The following is a 17,716-nucleotide window of genomic DNA, read 5'->3' as shown; positions in this document are numbered from 1 at the left end:
ATTCAAAGAGAAAAAAAGCAGATTGATATACTAGTCTACAGCTCAACGGAGAGTCATTTAGACCTGGAAATATAATTTTGATAATTATCACTAAAGATGTAACATTTAGTGTCGGGGGATTGAGAAAGAATAGAGAGAGAAGGTAGGTAATAACTGAGACCTTGGGTATCATAACATTCGAAGACAATGAAAAATTAGCAGATAATTGAGAACAAAAACCTTTGGGACAGGAAGAAATAGGATTGTACACTGAAAAGACGAAAGTAAAGTTTAGGGATGTAAGATGAGTACAATTACAAGACTGGCCTAGTCGACAAGGTGTTCTTGGGTTAAATTGTGTCTACTCTACTTACTCCAAATGCCTATGTTGAAGGCCTAACCATCAATGTGATGTGACTGTATTTGGAGGTATGTTCTTCAAGGCACTAAAGTTAAAAGAAGACATCAAGATGGATGCAGTAAGAGTGATATTCTTATAAAATGAGTGAAAAGAGCACCCTGGGAGGTGGTGCAGTGGACGAGGCATTAGACTCTAAAGCACAAGGTCACAAGTTTGAATCCTGATATTGCATGTGCCAGAATGGTGCACTGGCTCTCTTTCTTATTGACAGATGATAGTTATAAGCCACTAGATTTCTTAAAATTACTCTCTCAAAAATGAGTGAGAGGTTCCAAAGAATGAGCTCTCTCTGCCTCTTCCCACGTCTAATTGTATGGAGAAAAATTCACATGAATCAGCAAGATAAAGAGAATCTACAAGTCACAAATAGAGCCCTCACCAGACAGCGGTTGAGTTGTTACCCAATTCTGAATATTGAGCCTCCAGAATTGTGAGAATAAATGTTGGTTTTAAGTATAAAAAGGTTGCTAGGGGGCAGTGGAACACCTGGTAGAGAGCACATGTAACAATGCACAAAGATCTGGATTCAAGTCCCCAGCTTGAGACGAAAAAATAGATAATAAGCACTTAAAGGAAAAGTTTTAGGAAGCACTTGGGAATGAGACCAGTATGATAAAGAGATATAGAGGTTGTGGGAGTCGGGCTGTAGCGCAGCGGGTTAAGCGCAGGTGGCGCAAAGCACAAGGACCGGCATGAGGATCCCGGTTCGAACCCCGGCTCCCCACCTGCAGGGGAGTCGCTTCACAGGCGGTGAAGCAGGTCTGCAGGTGTCTATCTTTCTCTCCTCCTCTCTGTCTTCCCCTCCTCTCTCCATTTCTCTCTGTCCTATCCAACAACGACAACAACAACAATAACTACAATAATAAAACAACAAGGGCAACAAAAGGGAATAAATAAATAAAATAAATATTAAAAAAAATTAAAAAAAAAAGAGATATAGAGGTTGTATATGTGAATTTGAATAGTGATCAGTATAAAGATTCTCATTACCTATAGAGGCATGGCAATTTTACAAACTAGATATAACAGTTTTTGGAAAAATATATATTTATTAAATAGAGAGGAAGAGGGGGAGATAGAGAACAAGAGCATCACTCTGGCACAAGTGATACAGGGTACTGAACTTTGTACCCCATTTTTGAGAGTCCAATGTCTCAGCCACTCCACCATCAGTTTTTAAATGATTCATTTGCCATCATGAAGAATGAAGAATGAATGTCCTTCCTACATTTATTTCCTACCTTGTTTAACTGGTAAAACTCTGTTCCGAAATGATTTGTTTTTCCCTGGGTCATGGCTATTTCCACTTCGACTTTGTCCACTGAAGCTTGATGAAGAAAATGGTCCATCTTGCTCATCATCAAGTAGATAAAGTGAAAGCCCTTCAGCAGCATCTGAAACTTACATTTATGGATTGTAATGCTAACATGATTGCCATGTTTTCAGGAAAGTTAAACAGACTGCTTTTAAAACTATATCTCATTTAGTTATTTTACTTTAACAGCAAACTTGTTGAAGAAAATCTGATTATTGTGGGAACAAATGATTTATGTTATCACTACTTTTTTTTCTTTTTTCTTTATAGACACCTACAGACCTGCTTCACTGCCTGTGAAGCGACTCCTCTGCAGGTGGGGAGCTGGGGGCTCGAACCGGGATCCTTACACCGGTCCTTGCGCTTTGCGCCACCTGCACTTAACTCACTGCGCTACCGCCCAACTTCTGTTATATTTTTTTAAAAAAATTTATTATTGTTGTAGTTATTATTGTTGTTGTTATTGATGTCGTTGTTGTTAGATAGGACAGAGAGAAATGGAGAGAGGAGGGGAAGACAGAGAGAGGGAGAGAAATATAGACACCTGCAGAACTGCTTCACCACCTGTGAAGTGACTTCCCTGCAGGTGGGGAGCCAGAGCTCAAATCGGGATCCTCTGCCAGTCCTTGTGCTTTGTGCCACCTGCGCTTAACTCGCTGAGCTACTGCCTGACTCCCCACTAAATTTCTAAATACAGAATGTCAGAAAGACTTGTGTAAATAAACCATCTCCACATATAGTGAATTCTCAGTGTTTGTGCTGGCAAATCCAGATGAGTATTCTAATATATTATAGATAATAAAAGTTAAGAGTCACAAAATTTTAAAAAGCTAAGCTACTTTACAATTCATTCAGCCAACACCCAATTTAAAACAAAAAATAAAGAAACTGAATCCTATGGCCTAAATTCTCACCCAGGGTCATATAACCAGAAGGTAGAATTGGGAAGACAGTTTTCTACATCTAAATTCATTGTACTTCGTACTGTAAACCATAGTGCCTTTTAAAAGTCTTAATATATGTATGAAACCAAAATACATAACACCAAGAACGAAAGGCATATTTACCAGGAGATGAGAAAGGAGAACCGGTCCTGGCATAAGACACTGAGGTATTCTGTTCAATTTTAGGCTGTAACTTCATTTGTTTCTGTTTCCCTTTTGGACTACAGTATTATTCAAAAACAAATAATTTTTATGTTAGCAACATATTGTGACACTGAGTGTGATACAAAATGCTTAAGCAGACCAAATAAAGAATGCCCCATAATCTCAGGGAAATACTTCAAGTTGGTAATATAACAACACCCAGCAAAATACACATAAATAAAAGTTTGAGTTACACACCTCAATTTTACACAGATCTAAGAATTCTAAAAAAAATGTTATCTTGAGGTTCACTCAAAATAGTCATAAATTTTTTAAAAATATAGTACACCAATGTAATATACCTAGATGCTCTGCTACTAGATAATGAGCTGCTGCTGCTTCTTAGACGTTTTCTATAACGTGGCCTTCTCCTTCTCTGACTTTGGACTGCTGATTTATATTCAGAGATGATATTTTTAATATGATTTTCAAATAAAGCAGATAACCGCAGTGTCATGCTATAGATCTGAAAAGGTAAAAATTACAGTCAGATTTTATCAAATATTTTTATGATATAAAATAAAATTTAGAAGCATTCCTGGACAAATGGTACAATTCTCCACCCCACCCCACAACAGGATTTATGCTAGGGATTCATACCTGCATGATTCCATCACTCCCAGAGGTTTCTCTCTCCTTCCTTTAGATAGAGACAAGGAGAGACAGCACAGCATGCTTTATTGCTGTTGAAGCTTCCCCTTTGCATGATGCCCCTATGTAGTGGTCAGGGGCTCAACCTCAGGCCCTTGTGCACGGTAAGGTATGCACTCTACTGGGTGAGTTAACTCCCAGCTCCAAATGTCAATATAATATTTTCAGACAAAATATAAAAATTATTAAATACTTTGAGAAAAATACTATTTCTGAAGAAATGAAGATACTATTATACCATTATCAGGTAAAATTTAACATATTTTTAAAGATAGCAACTGGTATTGGGAAGGGTAGAGAATTACTTTTACACATTTTCAGTGAAATATATTTACTGAATTATTATTCATGTTAGGAAAAAGAAAAAACAAACAGAAATAGCTTATATTGCCAACACCAGGATATTAAATAACATAAAACTACTGCACAGTATAGATGTATTAGTTTTCAAATGATAGTGAAAATACATAAAAAGTATTTGTTATACTTTAAAATGTTTGACACAAGAGCTTGCAAAATCAAAATACAGAAGCAAACCAACTGTCTCCAAGACTTTGTGAGAACTATGGTGATGTTATGTTGGGAGGGTGTGGGCACAGAACCTTGGTAGTGGGTATAGTGTGGAACTATACCTTGTGAATATTTTATCTATTAATTAAATTAATTAATTAATTTTTACCAGAGCACTGCTCAGCTCTGGCTTATGGTAGGATGGGGGATTGAACCTGGGACTTCAAAGCCTCAGACAATTGAGTCTCTTTGCATAACTACTATGTTATCTCCCCCACCCATACCTTGTGATCTTATAATCTTGTAAACCACTACTGTTCACAAATAACTAAATACATAATTAAAGGTTTCAAATAATAAAATCTATGACTTCAGAGAACATGAACATATATGCAAATATTTATGTAGCTATAAGAAATAAAGCAAAAGTTATAAAATTCTGCTTGAGAAATTAGGGGAAATTCATTTTTATGAGGTAAAGTGGGCAAAGATCTATTATATAAATAATTAAAGGCAAGATATCAGTGACTACAAACACAATTGTTTTATTTAAAATATTTAAGTTCTAACAAAAACATTGAAAGTATTAAAATTGACTGAATAAATAGCTATAATACCATGTGTTAAATAAAATAAAGATAAATATTTAGAACTATTCCAAATAATTCATTTACTATCTATCCTTTTATTTTCAAATTACTTAATAAACACATTAAAGGGTGCTTAAATGGCATGTTTTCCTCCCTTTACCTATCTCCTGCAGATAAAAGTTTTCTATAGTGAGAAAAAGAAGAAGAGGTGTTTAATTATAGACTGACTATGGCTATATTTTTAGAATGTCTAATAAATATTTCAGAGTAAATACACAGAATAAAATATTAGTAAGTATGTAAGTAAAAGTAGCATATATCTGTCTAGCTGTTTTTACATTGGTGAAAGAACTTTGTTTGGGGGGGGTTAGGTGTGAAGCACCTGGTTGAGCACACTTGTTACAGTGCACAAGGATCCAGGTTCAAGCCCCTGGTCCCCAACTGCAGGGGGAAAGCTTCATGAGTGGTGAAGCAGGGCTGCAAGTGTCTCTCTGTCTCTATCCCCCCACCCTCTCGATTTCTGAAAACTCTATCTAATAAATAAAGAAAATTAAAGAAATTTGTTTGATGTCTTTATGTATAATTAATCCACCTAATATTGGTTTCTCATACCCTTGATTTTTTATTAGAGGTATATGTTTTGGAGTTGCTGAATATTTGGCGGACATCCTTATAAAATTCCAGCGGGCTACCATAGTTTCCTGCTTCCAAGGTTTCTTTCACAGTACTGAAATCCATAGGAGTATCTATAACATCTTGATAATCCTACAAAGAAAAGTTGTTATTGAATGCAAAGGCTGAGTAACAATACATAATACAGTGGTACTGACATTTACATTACCAATCTCCATGAAATAAATATATCACTTATTAATCCTGCCAACTGCCTTCCAACATCTTCAAATCATTTTTTAATGGAGTTCATTTATCAAGAAAATAGGATTTTGTGGGAGGACTTTAACCCTCACTCTGCAACTCACAAAGATGACTTTATGGGAAAGAATAGAAAGTCTATAGTCACTGGCTTGGTCCCTATTAGAATCCATAATATAGAAGTCTATGTTTTGCTTATAAAACAGAAGATTTCTCAATTTCCCAGAAATTGTTTAATAAAACAGAATATATAATATTCATAAGCAAATAAATAGTTCCATGTCACAATTTAATTACATATTTCCAAGGTATTCCCACGTATAAAAACAATATACTGATTTTGTCACAGTTTGAGCATCAAAATCAAATTGTGGCTGGGGAGATACTATAACAGCTATGAAAAAATATTTTCATGCCTGAGGTTCAGCATTCTCAGGTTCAATACTTAACATGATCACAACTCAGAGATGAGCAGTGCTCTGATCTCTTTTATCCTCTTTCTTTCTGTATCTCTCTCATTAAAATAAAATATTAAAAAAATCAAAATGATTATCTTTTTGTTTCTCTCTTATATTATTATTTTTTGCCTCCAGGATTATTGCTGGGGCTCAGAATCACGAATTCACTGCTCCTGGAGGCCACCCACCCCATTCTGTTGCCCTTGTTGTCATTATTGTTATTGTTGCCACTGATGTCATCGTCGTTGGATAGGACAGAGAGAAATCAAGAGATACGGGGAGAGAGAGAGAGGAGAAGAGAAAGATAGACACCTGTAGACCTGCTTCACCCTGCAGGTGGGGAGCCGGGGGCTCGAACCGGGATCCTTGCATGGGTCCTTGCACTTCACCATGTGTGCTTAACCCGCTGCGGTATTGCATCTTTTTGTTTTTTTTAATCTTTTTGTTTTTTTAATCACTTTTTGTTTTTTAATCACTATGACACTTTTATTTCATCTAAGATTTTCAGTTCCAAAGATTCATAGTTTAGTTTTGATTGCGGGGAGAGGGGGTTGATTCTATTTTAACCTGAATCCTTCAAGTACAGTTAAACTATTTCTAGGGATATCATATAATTAAATCATAAATTTATACCTACACATAGCACATTCTTCAATCATTAAACACACTCCCTAGTGAAAACCATAGAATAATATGCTTATACTATTCATACTTTGAAATATTAAGGTAAAATATTGTCACTTCTGTCAAAGGAGAAGCCAAAGAGCTAGAATAAGGGACAGAAGAAAGGTACTGTAAGAACAGAGAAAAACAAAAACAAAAACACTCAGAGGAAAAATTACTGCCTAGCATTCAGCAATTGTTTTAGATTCATAGAGGAATCTTAAGTAAACTTCCATAGAAGTTCTACTCAGAGTAGAACTACAGTATCCAGACAAGAGAAACCCATTCATTCAAGATAAAAAGAAATAGAGAAATGCAACTCAGCATCATGACTCCAAAGTGGAACAATGAGTCAAGGTCCTACCAGAAGAATGTGAGGGAACACTTGGGACACCCCAGCTTTGAGAACTGGTATTCATGTCTGACAGGACATTTTAGACTATAACTGGGTATAATTTTGATGATCAGCAGTTACAAAAGTAGTCGGTGATATCTACTGGAACAGGAACTTCACTGGAAAATGCCATATTCAAGTTTAACCATGGTGATATAGGAACTGAAACACCAGTCTCCCACCCTAGGAATGTGTACTGGTGTTGGATAGTATGCCAGCTCCCCCTGGCTTCTGCTTAACCATATGCCTATATAGGGATAGATTTAATCCCATTCAAAGCTTTGGTCTATTTACATAAATCACTTTTACATTTACATAAAGCACCACACTCCCTCCAGGGCATTGGTGGTTCAGTGATAGGATTCTCGCCTGCTCCATCCCCTCCTTGTCACACACTGATTTTCACCAGTCACTTTTCTCTCCATCCTCTCTATATCACATCCTGTTTCCACCCTACTTGGAGAGTATAAAAACAGCTGCTCTTCTGATTAAAGACACTTGGAAATTGCTTTCCGGCTCCGAGAGTTCCAGAGTGTATCTCCTGTGAAGTTAGTGCAGCATGAGTTCCTGATCCCTCTCCCACGCAGCAGCCTAGATTGGCTCCAGTTGAGTTCTCTCCAACCCAGAGAGCACTAGCTCAGGAAGAAGTACCCTCAGGCTATCCCGGCATCTGGCGCCTGAACAGGGACACGTAAGCAGTAGATTTACAAGAAGACATCCTAGATAAGTACACACCTTTTGGGTATCTGCAACATTGTGTTAAGGCGCTGTGAATTTTTTTCTTTCTTATTGTTTTCCTGAGATCTCTCCACCATGGAAAATCTTTTCCAAATTCTGCATTCTTTTTCCAGTACACAATTTTTATATATCTGGGACATTTTTCTTGGGGCTACACCTTATATCCTATTGATCATCATAGCAGCTTTTAAGGGATACATAGGGCAACCTCGCAAAAGGCTTAAGGACCTAGAGGCTGAGGTCCAAGAGATAAAGGAAGTGATCATAGAACTTAACCAGCACCTTAAAAAAAAAGAAGCAAAGGCCTGTTGTGATCCTGACCCACCCTAATTCCTCTACATCTTGCCCTGAGGCCCCTATTTTGGCATCTTGCCCTGAGGCCCCTATTTTGGCAGACACGTGTCCGAATTCCCCTTTGGACTCCACAGCCACTTCTTTGGCCACCCCCGTTTTGACAGACACATGTCCGAATTCTCCTGTAGCCTCCAAAACCACTTCTTCGGCCGCTTGTCCAGAAGCTTCCACTTCGGTGACTCCTCCTACCGCTACACAGAGCAAGTCCACACATTTCCAGTCAATGTTGCCCCCAGTAGACAAAAACCTCATGCCTGGTATCCATATTCCGCCACAGACCTGAAGGAACTACGCCAGGTTATCAAGGATGACGGTGTTCATGCCCCATGGACCAGGTCCATTTTACAAGGCCTGCTTCAGAACCTTAATACCCCACAAGATTGGAGGGATGTAACTCGCGCTACGCTCCCAGGCCCCCTCTTCCTGCAATGGGAGGCATTCTTTCGCGACGAATGTTTACAACAATCGTGGAAAAATATTCAAAATCAGCCAGAGGGGAATTTTGATGCATTGTTTGGAACAGGCCAATTAGAAACAGGGATTCAACAGGCGGAAGCCAAGTTTCCACCGGGGTATTTTGATCAGGTATGCCTGTGTGGATTAAAAGCATGGGAGCGATTAACACCACCTATGGGAGAGTCCTCAGCCCCCATTCTCTCCCATCAACAAGAACCTGATGAATCCCTCGCTAAATTCATTGCCAAGGTCCAGTCGAGTTTCTAAAGGAAGATTTATAATCCTGATGCTTGTTTTCTCCTCCTGCGATCCATAGTCTGGGATGGAATGCTTCCGCATTTTCGACAGGCCTGTATCACTCTTAAAAAAGAACATCCAGATACTTGGATTATAGCTACACAGGATCTCAGATCAAGCTCTTTTCAAGGACCTCTGTTACAGGCCTATGCAGCTACCTTACATAAGCAAAAAGGGGCTTGCTTTCAGTGCGGTCGCCAAGGGCATTGGCGTAACCAATGTCCAGAAAATAGACCGCAACCCCGCCTCCAGTCAGGGCAACCCCGCCTCCAGTCAGGACAACCCCGCCTCCAGACAGGGAATCAGAGACCATGAATGCCTTGTCCCAGACGCCAGAAAGGATTTCACTGGAGGAGAGATTGTTGGTCAAGGTTCCATAGGAACGGCACGCCTCTGTCAAATGTAAACAGGGATTTAAACTAGGTGTGGGGCTTCCCTTAGCCCCGCCCCCAAGAGGGAAGGAAGCAGGTCGCCCGCTTGGTGCTGTGCCCTTCTTCCACAAACAGAAGCCCAGCTTGGGAACCAATCCGTCGCTACACCCACCATGCCAAGTAACAATAACAGAGGGTGATCAGAAGGAGGAACCCACGGTATGTGGGAACTTCCAGCATAGAAATAACTGGCTGGAGCAAGAGAACAGCTCGAATTCGGAGCCTGAGATTTTATGGACCACCCCTGTTTTAGAAAGGGGTCACCCAACTATGACAGTAAAGATTGGTAATATTCCTTTTAAGTGTTTGATTGACATGGGAGCAGATAAGACAATATTAAGAAAAGCAGAGGTTCCCTAGAGTTGGGAACTCCTCCCAGGACCATGATTACATGGTGTTGGAGGATTGACTCAGGCATTCCGCACACGAGATTGTCTTGTGTGGGAAGATCCAGAAGGGACTACCGGACGCTTTCAGCCTTTAATAGCTGATATAAGGACCAATTTATTGGGAAGAGACTTGCTGGAATCTTTAGATGTAGTGATATCCTCAGACACCTCTGCAGGACACCACACTCCTGTGAGACTGCTAGACCCAACCAGCACCCCCAATACTAACTGCCACTGTTCGTAACAGAACTCCCCACTTAGACTGGCTTTCTAATGAGCCTGTCTGGGTGGAACAGTGGCCTTTGCCTAGGGAGAAGTTAGAAATTTTAAAAGAACTCGTCCAAGAGCAGTTATCTTTGGGACACATTCGTCATTCTCGGAGCGCATGGAATACTCCAGTCTTTGTGATTAAAAAGCGCTCAGGAAAATGGTGCCTCCTCCAAGATCTTCGTGCAGTTAATAAAACCATGCAGGTTTGGGGCTCCCCCCAAAGGGGTTTGCCTCTTGCTTCCGCAATTCCCACAGGAATTCCAATCATAGCTAGTGATATACAGGATTGTTTTTTCTCTATTCCCTTACACCCACAAGATTGTAAAAGTTTTGCTTTCTCTGTTCCTTCTATTAATAATGCCAGCCCTGCCTATAGATTTGAATGGGTGGTACTGCCCCAGGGCATGGTTAATAGTCCTACTATTTGTCAAGAGGCTGTTAAATCTGCCCTTTTTCCATATATTCATAAGGGCCTTAAGGTTTTTCATTATATGGATGACGTCTTAATATGGGGAGAATTAGATACAGATCTCTCCGCCCTACGTGATTTTCTAATCCCTGCCTTAAAGAGAAGTGGACTTAATGTAGCTCCTGAGAAAATACAGCTAATTCATCCAATATCTTTCTTAGGCTCAGAGATTTCCCTAACGCAGATTCGTCCTTTAAAACCTTGTGTTACTTTTCCTTCTAATCTCACTGTTGCTTCTTTACAAAGGTTTCTTGGAAATTTGAATTGACTTAGGCAGTATCTTTATCTGCCTACGAGCTGCCTGCAACCACTGTTCAATCTGTTAAAAGGAAACAAACAGCCCTCCTCAAAGCGTATGTTAACCCCCGAAGCCTCCTTGGCACTGGAAAAAGTTAACCAGGCTCTCCAGGACATGCACCTCGTTCGGTTCTCCCCCTCCTCTCCAGTAAATCTTCTAATCTTTAACTCCACCCCCACAGTAGTGGGGGCATTGTGGCAGAAACATGGCGTTCTCGAATGGCTTCATACGCCAGTAGGCGGACCTCCAAGACTCCTTACCGAGATTGATGCCTCAGCATTTATGGTTCGCCAAGGAAGAAACAGATCGGTTCAGGTCTTAGGAAGGGAACCAGATTCAATCATTCTTCCCTTTTCTCTCACAGATACAGAATGGCTCATATGCCTCCATTCTCGTTTTGCCATAAGTTTAATGGGTTTTCCAGGACAATTAGATAATCTTTTTCCCTCTAATAATTTGATAGCTTCTTTACCTCTATTGCCTCTACTAGTACCTAAACTTTTCTCTCGAGATCCCATCCCCTCTGCTCCTACAGTGTTCACTGATGGTGGAAAAAAGCGAGCTGCTGCCCTTATATATTATCCAGAACAGCAATACCCCAAACCTCTCTTTACTGAACTTCCTGATAATTCCCCTCAGTACAAAGAACTTTATGCTGTTTTCCTTGCATTAAAAGTTGTACCAGAATCCTTCAACCTTTTTTCTGACAGTGTGTATACTGTTAACTTACTTCCATGGCTTGCTCGATCTTATGTAAGAATTGATGACAACCCACTTTCTCCTCTTTTAATTCAAATTGCCTCTATGCTCTGTTCTCGAACCCAACCACTGTATGTTCAGCACCTACATTCCCACAGCCCTTTTCCTGGTCCCCTGTCCGAAGGGAATGCTGCAGCCGACCACCTTGCCTCCACAGGAATTCTCCTAGCCTCTGTCTCTAATCCTGCTGACTTTAATTCCCTAACCCATGTTAATCTTACAGGTCTTCGAGCTCAAATTCCTGATATTCCTCTGCCACACTTAAAACGTATTCTTGCTACATGTTCCTCCTGTGCAGGTCTAATCAAAACACCTGCTATTCAAACTCTGGGGGTTAATCCTCGAGGTTTAAAAGCCAACGCTCTTTGGCAAATTGATGTTACCCACATACCCAACTTTGGCAAACAAAAATATGTGTTCATCTCAATTGATACCTTCTCTAAGTTTATGTGGGCTACAGCTCAGACTGGAGAAAACTCAAAAAAGCTTATAAGCCATATGCTCTCCTGTTTTGTTGTAATGGGCTTACCTCTTCAACTTAAAATGGATAATAGACCTGCTTTTACCAGCAAACAATTTAAAGATTTTTGTTCCCTCTGGAACATTACTCATACTACAGGCATTCCGTATAATCCACAGGGACAAGGCATTGTTGAGAGGGCCCATCAAACTCTTAAGGCTCAATTAAATAAAGAAAAAGGGGAAATTTACCCCCCCCAATATCCAGCTGGCAAAAGCCTTAACTACATTAAATCTCTTTAATATTTACAAAAACTCAGACCAACCTCCTATTATTCTTCATTGGCAAACACCACCCACCCTCCCAGCTATTAAAGTCAAATGGAAAGACCCACTTGATAAAATTTGGAAAGGACCTGACCCCCTGTTGACTATGGGGAGGGGTTTCTCATGCATTTTTCCACAAAATTACTCCAAGCCTGTTTGGGTTCCTGCCCGCCATGTCCGGCAATACCCACATGATGGAGCTGATATCCCTGAAGAACAAGAAACACTGCAAGAAGACTGGCTTCAAGAGGACTGGCTGCAGGATGCACACCAGGATCCATAATACAGCATGGCAGAATAAAAAAAAAAATCTGATTCACAGAACTCCCCCCTCCCCGAATGCCTTATGCTATGACTGGCCAGTTGTGTTTTGTGAGTGAGTGAGTGAAAAAAAAATTGAGTGAGTTGAGTAACCAAAATTTTTGTATGACCCATTGTGCTCAGAGTACTCTGAAAGTTAACTGACTTTATATAAAACGGAAGGACGCAGCCATGATTTCTGGAGACGTCCAGAAACAGTCCAAAAATTGTTCATTCCTCTTTTTGATTTCTTTTTGAAGTCTTGATATAAATATGAAATGTTTAGTCTTAAACTGTGTGAGTAAAGATGGTTCAACTATGACAGTAGATCTAAATTCGCATTTGAAATGATGTGTCTTACTTACAAGTTTTTCTCCTCCTGTGTGTTATAAACTATATGTTTAATATGCGTATTTCAAGTTTGGTAAACATTAACGGTTAAATTGTAACTTCGAAGCTACATTCTTACCAGGAGAGGTAAAATCAATTCATTAAAGTAACTGAGTGTTTAAGGTAAAACTCTAAATATTCAATATGACAATTCATCATCTCCTAAGTTAAAATACAAATCCTCTATACAGGACAATTTTGGAGGGCCCCCAAAAATGTCCTGTAAGCTATCTTGTGGAAATTAATCCACAACAAATTTGGCATCAATCTGATATTGTAAATGTACCAAAAAAAATTGCCACTAAAATGTGTTAACTCTAGTAACCTGAGTTTGCTTAAAAACCCAATGTAAAAATAGTTAAGAATCAATATATGTGACTTAAATTCGGTATGAAAATTTTGCTATATAGAGACTGCTACATGAGGTCACATAAGATGGCCTTTACACGAAATTATAAAGATACCTAAACCAATTATAATCATTGAGCTATCAATTGTAGTAAACTCCTAATTTGTTACAAAGTTTTTTCATAAGTAATTGACTACAGCTATGACAAGCCTTCGCATAAAGAAGCATCTGCTCATATAGAATCCCCAGAAATCCATCTTGGACCCCTGACCTCTGACATCACCCACAATTACAGCCATCCTCCGAAACCCATGATGTGACCTGACATGACCTGGAGAACTTGATTCACAGACTCCAAAGGACAAGACTTTCCTACTGCCTTTCTCTCAACCATCGGGGTCTGCTCTTCCTGCTTCTGTTTCGCCCATCATGTTTTGGCGGTTCCAGGTAACTCTCTACAAAGAAAAGTTCCAGTGGCTGTCCTCCTCCATCAGTGTGGCATTTATTTCCTGGCCGTTGACATTGGATTGATGCTTCTATAGAACTTGCTGGACACTCCCTTTATACTGCTGGACTTCTTGAAGAATGACTGTAGCAGTTCATAGAACTTTCCGCCAGATGACTTGGGATTTTGCAATGCCAGATCACCCCTCTAGCCCCTTGGCTTATCAGGCCCCCACTCCTCCACCCATCAGGCTCACTCTGTCTCTTGCTACTCTTACTTATCCCTCCCTGTCTTGTGCTAGTTCTTTTTGAAGACACTTACACGCTATCATTCTGCTTTCTTCCCAACAGGTTTCTGTTCACCCCTACACTGCTATTCCCCTGACAGAGATGAAGCCTTTTATAGACATTGACCCAGTTATATATGGCCATTAAGTAAGAGGGAGATGCTGGGGAATTGTGAAGATATGGTTGAGCTTGGAAGGGCTTGAGCCTGAGGGGGTGTGTCAATCCTGTTAGTCTCTCTCTCTACGGAGAGGTTGAGCAAGGAGGGACAGTAGAACCCCAAAAAGTGTGCCTTTTATCAGTCTCCCTGCCTCACAAAGTGCCCCACACTCCTGATACTATGGCAAATAGTTAAAAAGAAAGGGGGAGATGTTGGATAGTATGCCAGCTCCCCCTGGCTTCTGCTTAACCATATGCCTATATAGGGATAGATTTAATCCCATTCAAAGCTTTGGTCTATTTACATAAATCACTTTTACATTTACATAAAGCACCACACTCCCTCCAGGGCATTGGTGGTTCAGTGATAGGATTCTCGCCTGCTCCGCCCCCTCCTTGTCACACTCTGATTTTCACCAGTCACTTTTCTCTCCACCCTCTCTATATCACATCCTGTTTCCACCCTATTTGGAGAGTATAAAAACAGCTGCTCTTCTGATTAAAGACACTTGGAAATTGCTTTCCGGCTCCGAGAGTTCCAGAGTGTATCTCCTGCGAAGTCAGTGCGGCACGAGTTCCTGATCCCTCTCCCACGCAGCAGCCTAGATCGGCTCCAGTTGAGTTCTCTCCAACCCAGAGAGCACTAGCTCAGGAAGAAGTACCCTCAGGCTATCCCGGCATACTGGCATGTAGCTCACCAGAACTGCCATGAAATAGGTTACTATTTTCCAAATACAAACAATTTCGTGTGCTTCCAGAGTGCAAGTCTATCAATACAGAGATTGAATGACATGTATACTTTGAGATAGGCAGATTATGGACTAAGAGGGAGGGGCCTGCTTCCCTGACCCATGCCACAAAGTTCAGTTTTGCAAATATATTCCATTTTGGGAGGTGGTTCCTCCCTTCCATGTTTTCCTTATTTGAGGATATTTGTATTCATAAAAATTTGGAAACAACCCAAATGTCCAATGATAAATAAATGATTAAAAAGTTTTAGTATACTTACACACAATAGAATACTACACAGTTGTAATAAATACGATGCAATTTTGTATAGAAAAATACACCATGACTTTCCCAAGAAGAAATATGAAGCTATATACCTGAGGAAAAGTTTTAAAAATGAACATTTCTCCAGTAAGTGATCAGGCATACAGTTCCATGTTTCTTCATGGTAGGCAGCAGCATACCTCACTCACTGAAGTCCCATCTAAATGTTAGATGATCCCATATCCATCCTTGTTTTGCTTTATTTCACTTAATATTGGGTTCTTGGGAAAGTCAAGAACTTTTCTATGTTTTCTATGTTTTTCTGAGGGTATGGATCAACATGGATCAATGTCCATGCTCAGTGGAGAAGCAATTACAGAAGCCAGACCTTCTACTTTCTGCACTCCATAATGATCCTGGGCACGTGCTCCCAAGAGGCATGAAGAACAGGGAAACTTCCAGTGGATGGGATGGGATACAGAACTCTGGTGGTGGGAATTGTAAGGAATTGTACCCCTCTATACTACAATCCTGTCAATCATTATGAAATCACAAAAAAAGGTGTTGAAAAGGACTAAGAAGAACCAAGCACTGTTTAAGTAATCCATTCATCACTTCAATTTGAACACTAGAGACCCTTATTATCTTCCAAAGGCAGTATCAGTGGTGTCTTCATCAGAATAATAGCTCCAGCTGCTCCTGAGACAGACCACAAGGTGACTAGCTTTAGGACCAGAGGTCACTAATAGACCAGAGGTCACCCTACACCATACCTGAACAGTAATACATAGGACACAAATTTAAAAAGCACAAAATAAAGTGGTCAAATAAAAAAAATAAACACTGCATCAATGAACCAGTACAGAAGCCCATAAAAATGCCAACAAGATAGAAGCAGCTAAGAATGAGGAAAACATATAAACATTAATTGATGCATTAATCACAGGAGTGAGGAAAACTTTTGAGGGAAATATTAGAAGGAAGGGAGAAACAACAAAAGAGAGAAAGAAAATGGGCACTATCTCTAGGTAATTAGAGAGCGGAAAGCTGAAATAGCTGAGTTAAGAACCAACTAACTGAACAAACCAATACTGTATCTGAACAGGCAACAGAATTGCCGAACTAGGGAATGAAGCTGATGGAGTTAGGGCAGAATTACAGAAGCAGAAAACAGAACTAGCAAGACTGAGGATGAATTAGAAAAATCTAGGAAAGAAGTAAGAAAACTAAAAAGGAAATTAAGAGATGCTGAAATCAACAACAGAGAAATATGGGATGACCTCATAAGAAGTTATATATGCATTACATTATTGTCTAACATAAAGAAGAAAGGTAGGAAAGGGAAGAAAGTATACTAGAAGAAAATGTTCCCACTCTAAGCAACAGAAACGACATAAAGATTCACGAAGCCCAGAGAGTCCCAAACAAAAATGATACAGACCTAAAGATACATCATAGTTTCAAAGAAAAGATGTAAGTATAAAGAAAATATCCTGAAGGCTCTAAGAGGAAAACAGAGTTGCATACAGAGGAAAACCCATAAGATTATTAGCAGATTTCTCTACATAAACTATGAAAGCCAGAAGAGAATGTTAAGATATCTTTTGAGTATTCAATGAAAAAGGCTTTCAGCCAAGAATAGTGTATCCAGCTAGACTGTTATTCAGATTAGATAAAGGGATGAAAACTTTCTCAGACAAGCAACAGTTAAAGTAATCAACTATCACCAAACCTGCGCTGTAAGAAATTCTAAAATGACCCCTATAAAAAACACCCTCATGGAAAAAATTGATTGAATGTCTCAAACTTTTTAATGCACAGACCATAGGCTGAGTCTCTGATATGTTGACTCTCTTAAATGCTTACACCAGGGAGAACAGAAGCAACAGGTGGCACAGCTATATACAAATAATATCAAAGGACATAAATTATGATGATGTTGTGTATGATACAGCAAATCCTAAGAAAGAGATTTTTCAAAGTTGACCCAACTGCCAAATAATATGATTATAGCAATAACTATCTACTGCCTTCTTAAATCCTAAGACAGCAGGAACCTCCTGCTTTCTCTATAGAGCCTATATTTCCCCAGTCCTGGAACCTCTAGAGTGGGGCTCACTTTCCTGTATGTTTCTCTCAATTCATACCAAATGATATCACATCTGCTGATCCCAACCAAATCAATGCAACTATTACCACCTTGGTATGCTTCACTTCAGACTGTGTCCAGAGAGGTCAGGCATGGAATGTCAACCCTTCAGTCTCATTACTCGGGTGAGACTTTTCCTTTCATAGGACTTTCTAATTCCATTCCAGGTGGTTCACTTCCTAACAAAGTCTCAAAATCTAGATATAGACCAGGTCCCATAAGGTAGGGCATATGTTCACATGTATCCATAAACTAGGGCAAAATACATACCTGAAAGCAAAAATACTCAACAGTCTGTAGTGAGTGAGTATCAAGTTCCTAATAAATAGTGTCTACTTAGACTTAGATACCCTCCTCACCTACTTCCTACTACAGTTCTCTCACTCACTCCAAACCTA

At 39.7% G+C, this 17,716-nt stretch overlaps 1 protein-coding gene across 2 annotated transcripts in view; it reads right to left on the bottom strand.

Annotated features, from left to right (window-relative positions):
* The window catches only part of BRWD3 (bromodomain and WD repeat domain containing 3), a 236,478-nt gene that overhangs the window by 6,104 nt on the left and 212,658 nt on the right, over positions 1 to 17,716 (bottom strand). The window contains exons 37-40 of one of the 2 annotated variants that reach the window (XM_007534008.3): positions 5,227 to 5,379; positions 3,166 to 3,329; positions 2,783 to 2,880; positions 1,642 to 1,800 (exon numbers count right to left, since the gene is read on the bottom strand). In XM_007534008.3, the coding sequence (XP_007534070.1) occupies positions 1,642 to 1,800; positions 2,783 to 2,880; positions 3,166 to 3,329; positions 5,227 to 5,379 (574 nt within the window). The remainder of the gene's footprint in view (positions 1 to 1,641; positions 1,801 to 2,782; positions 2,881 to 3,165; positions 3,330 to 5,226; positions 5,380 to 17,716) is intronic. The other variant, XM_060182523.1, reaches the window with a different exon arrangement.

The sequence above is a fragment of the Erinaceus europaeus genome, chromosome X (assembly GCF_950295315.1).
Source record: "Erinaceus europaeus chromosome X, mEriEur2.1, whole genome shotgun sequence".
Classification (NCBI taxonomy): domain Eukaryota; kingdom Metazoa; phylum Chordata; class Mammalia; order Eulipotyphla; family Erinaceidae; genus Erinaceus; species Erinaceus europaeus.
Note: the sequence above shows the minus strand (reverse complement) of the source record. Positions and strands in the feature narration are given on the sequence as shown.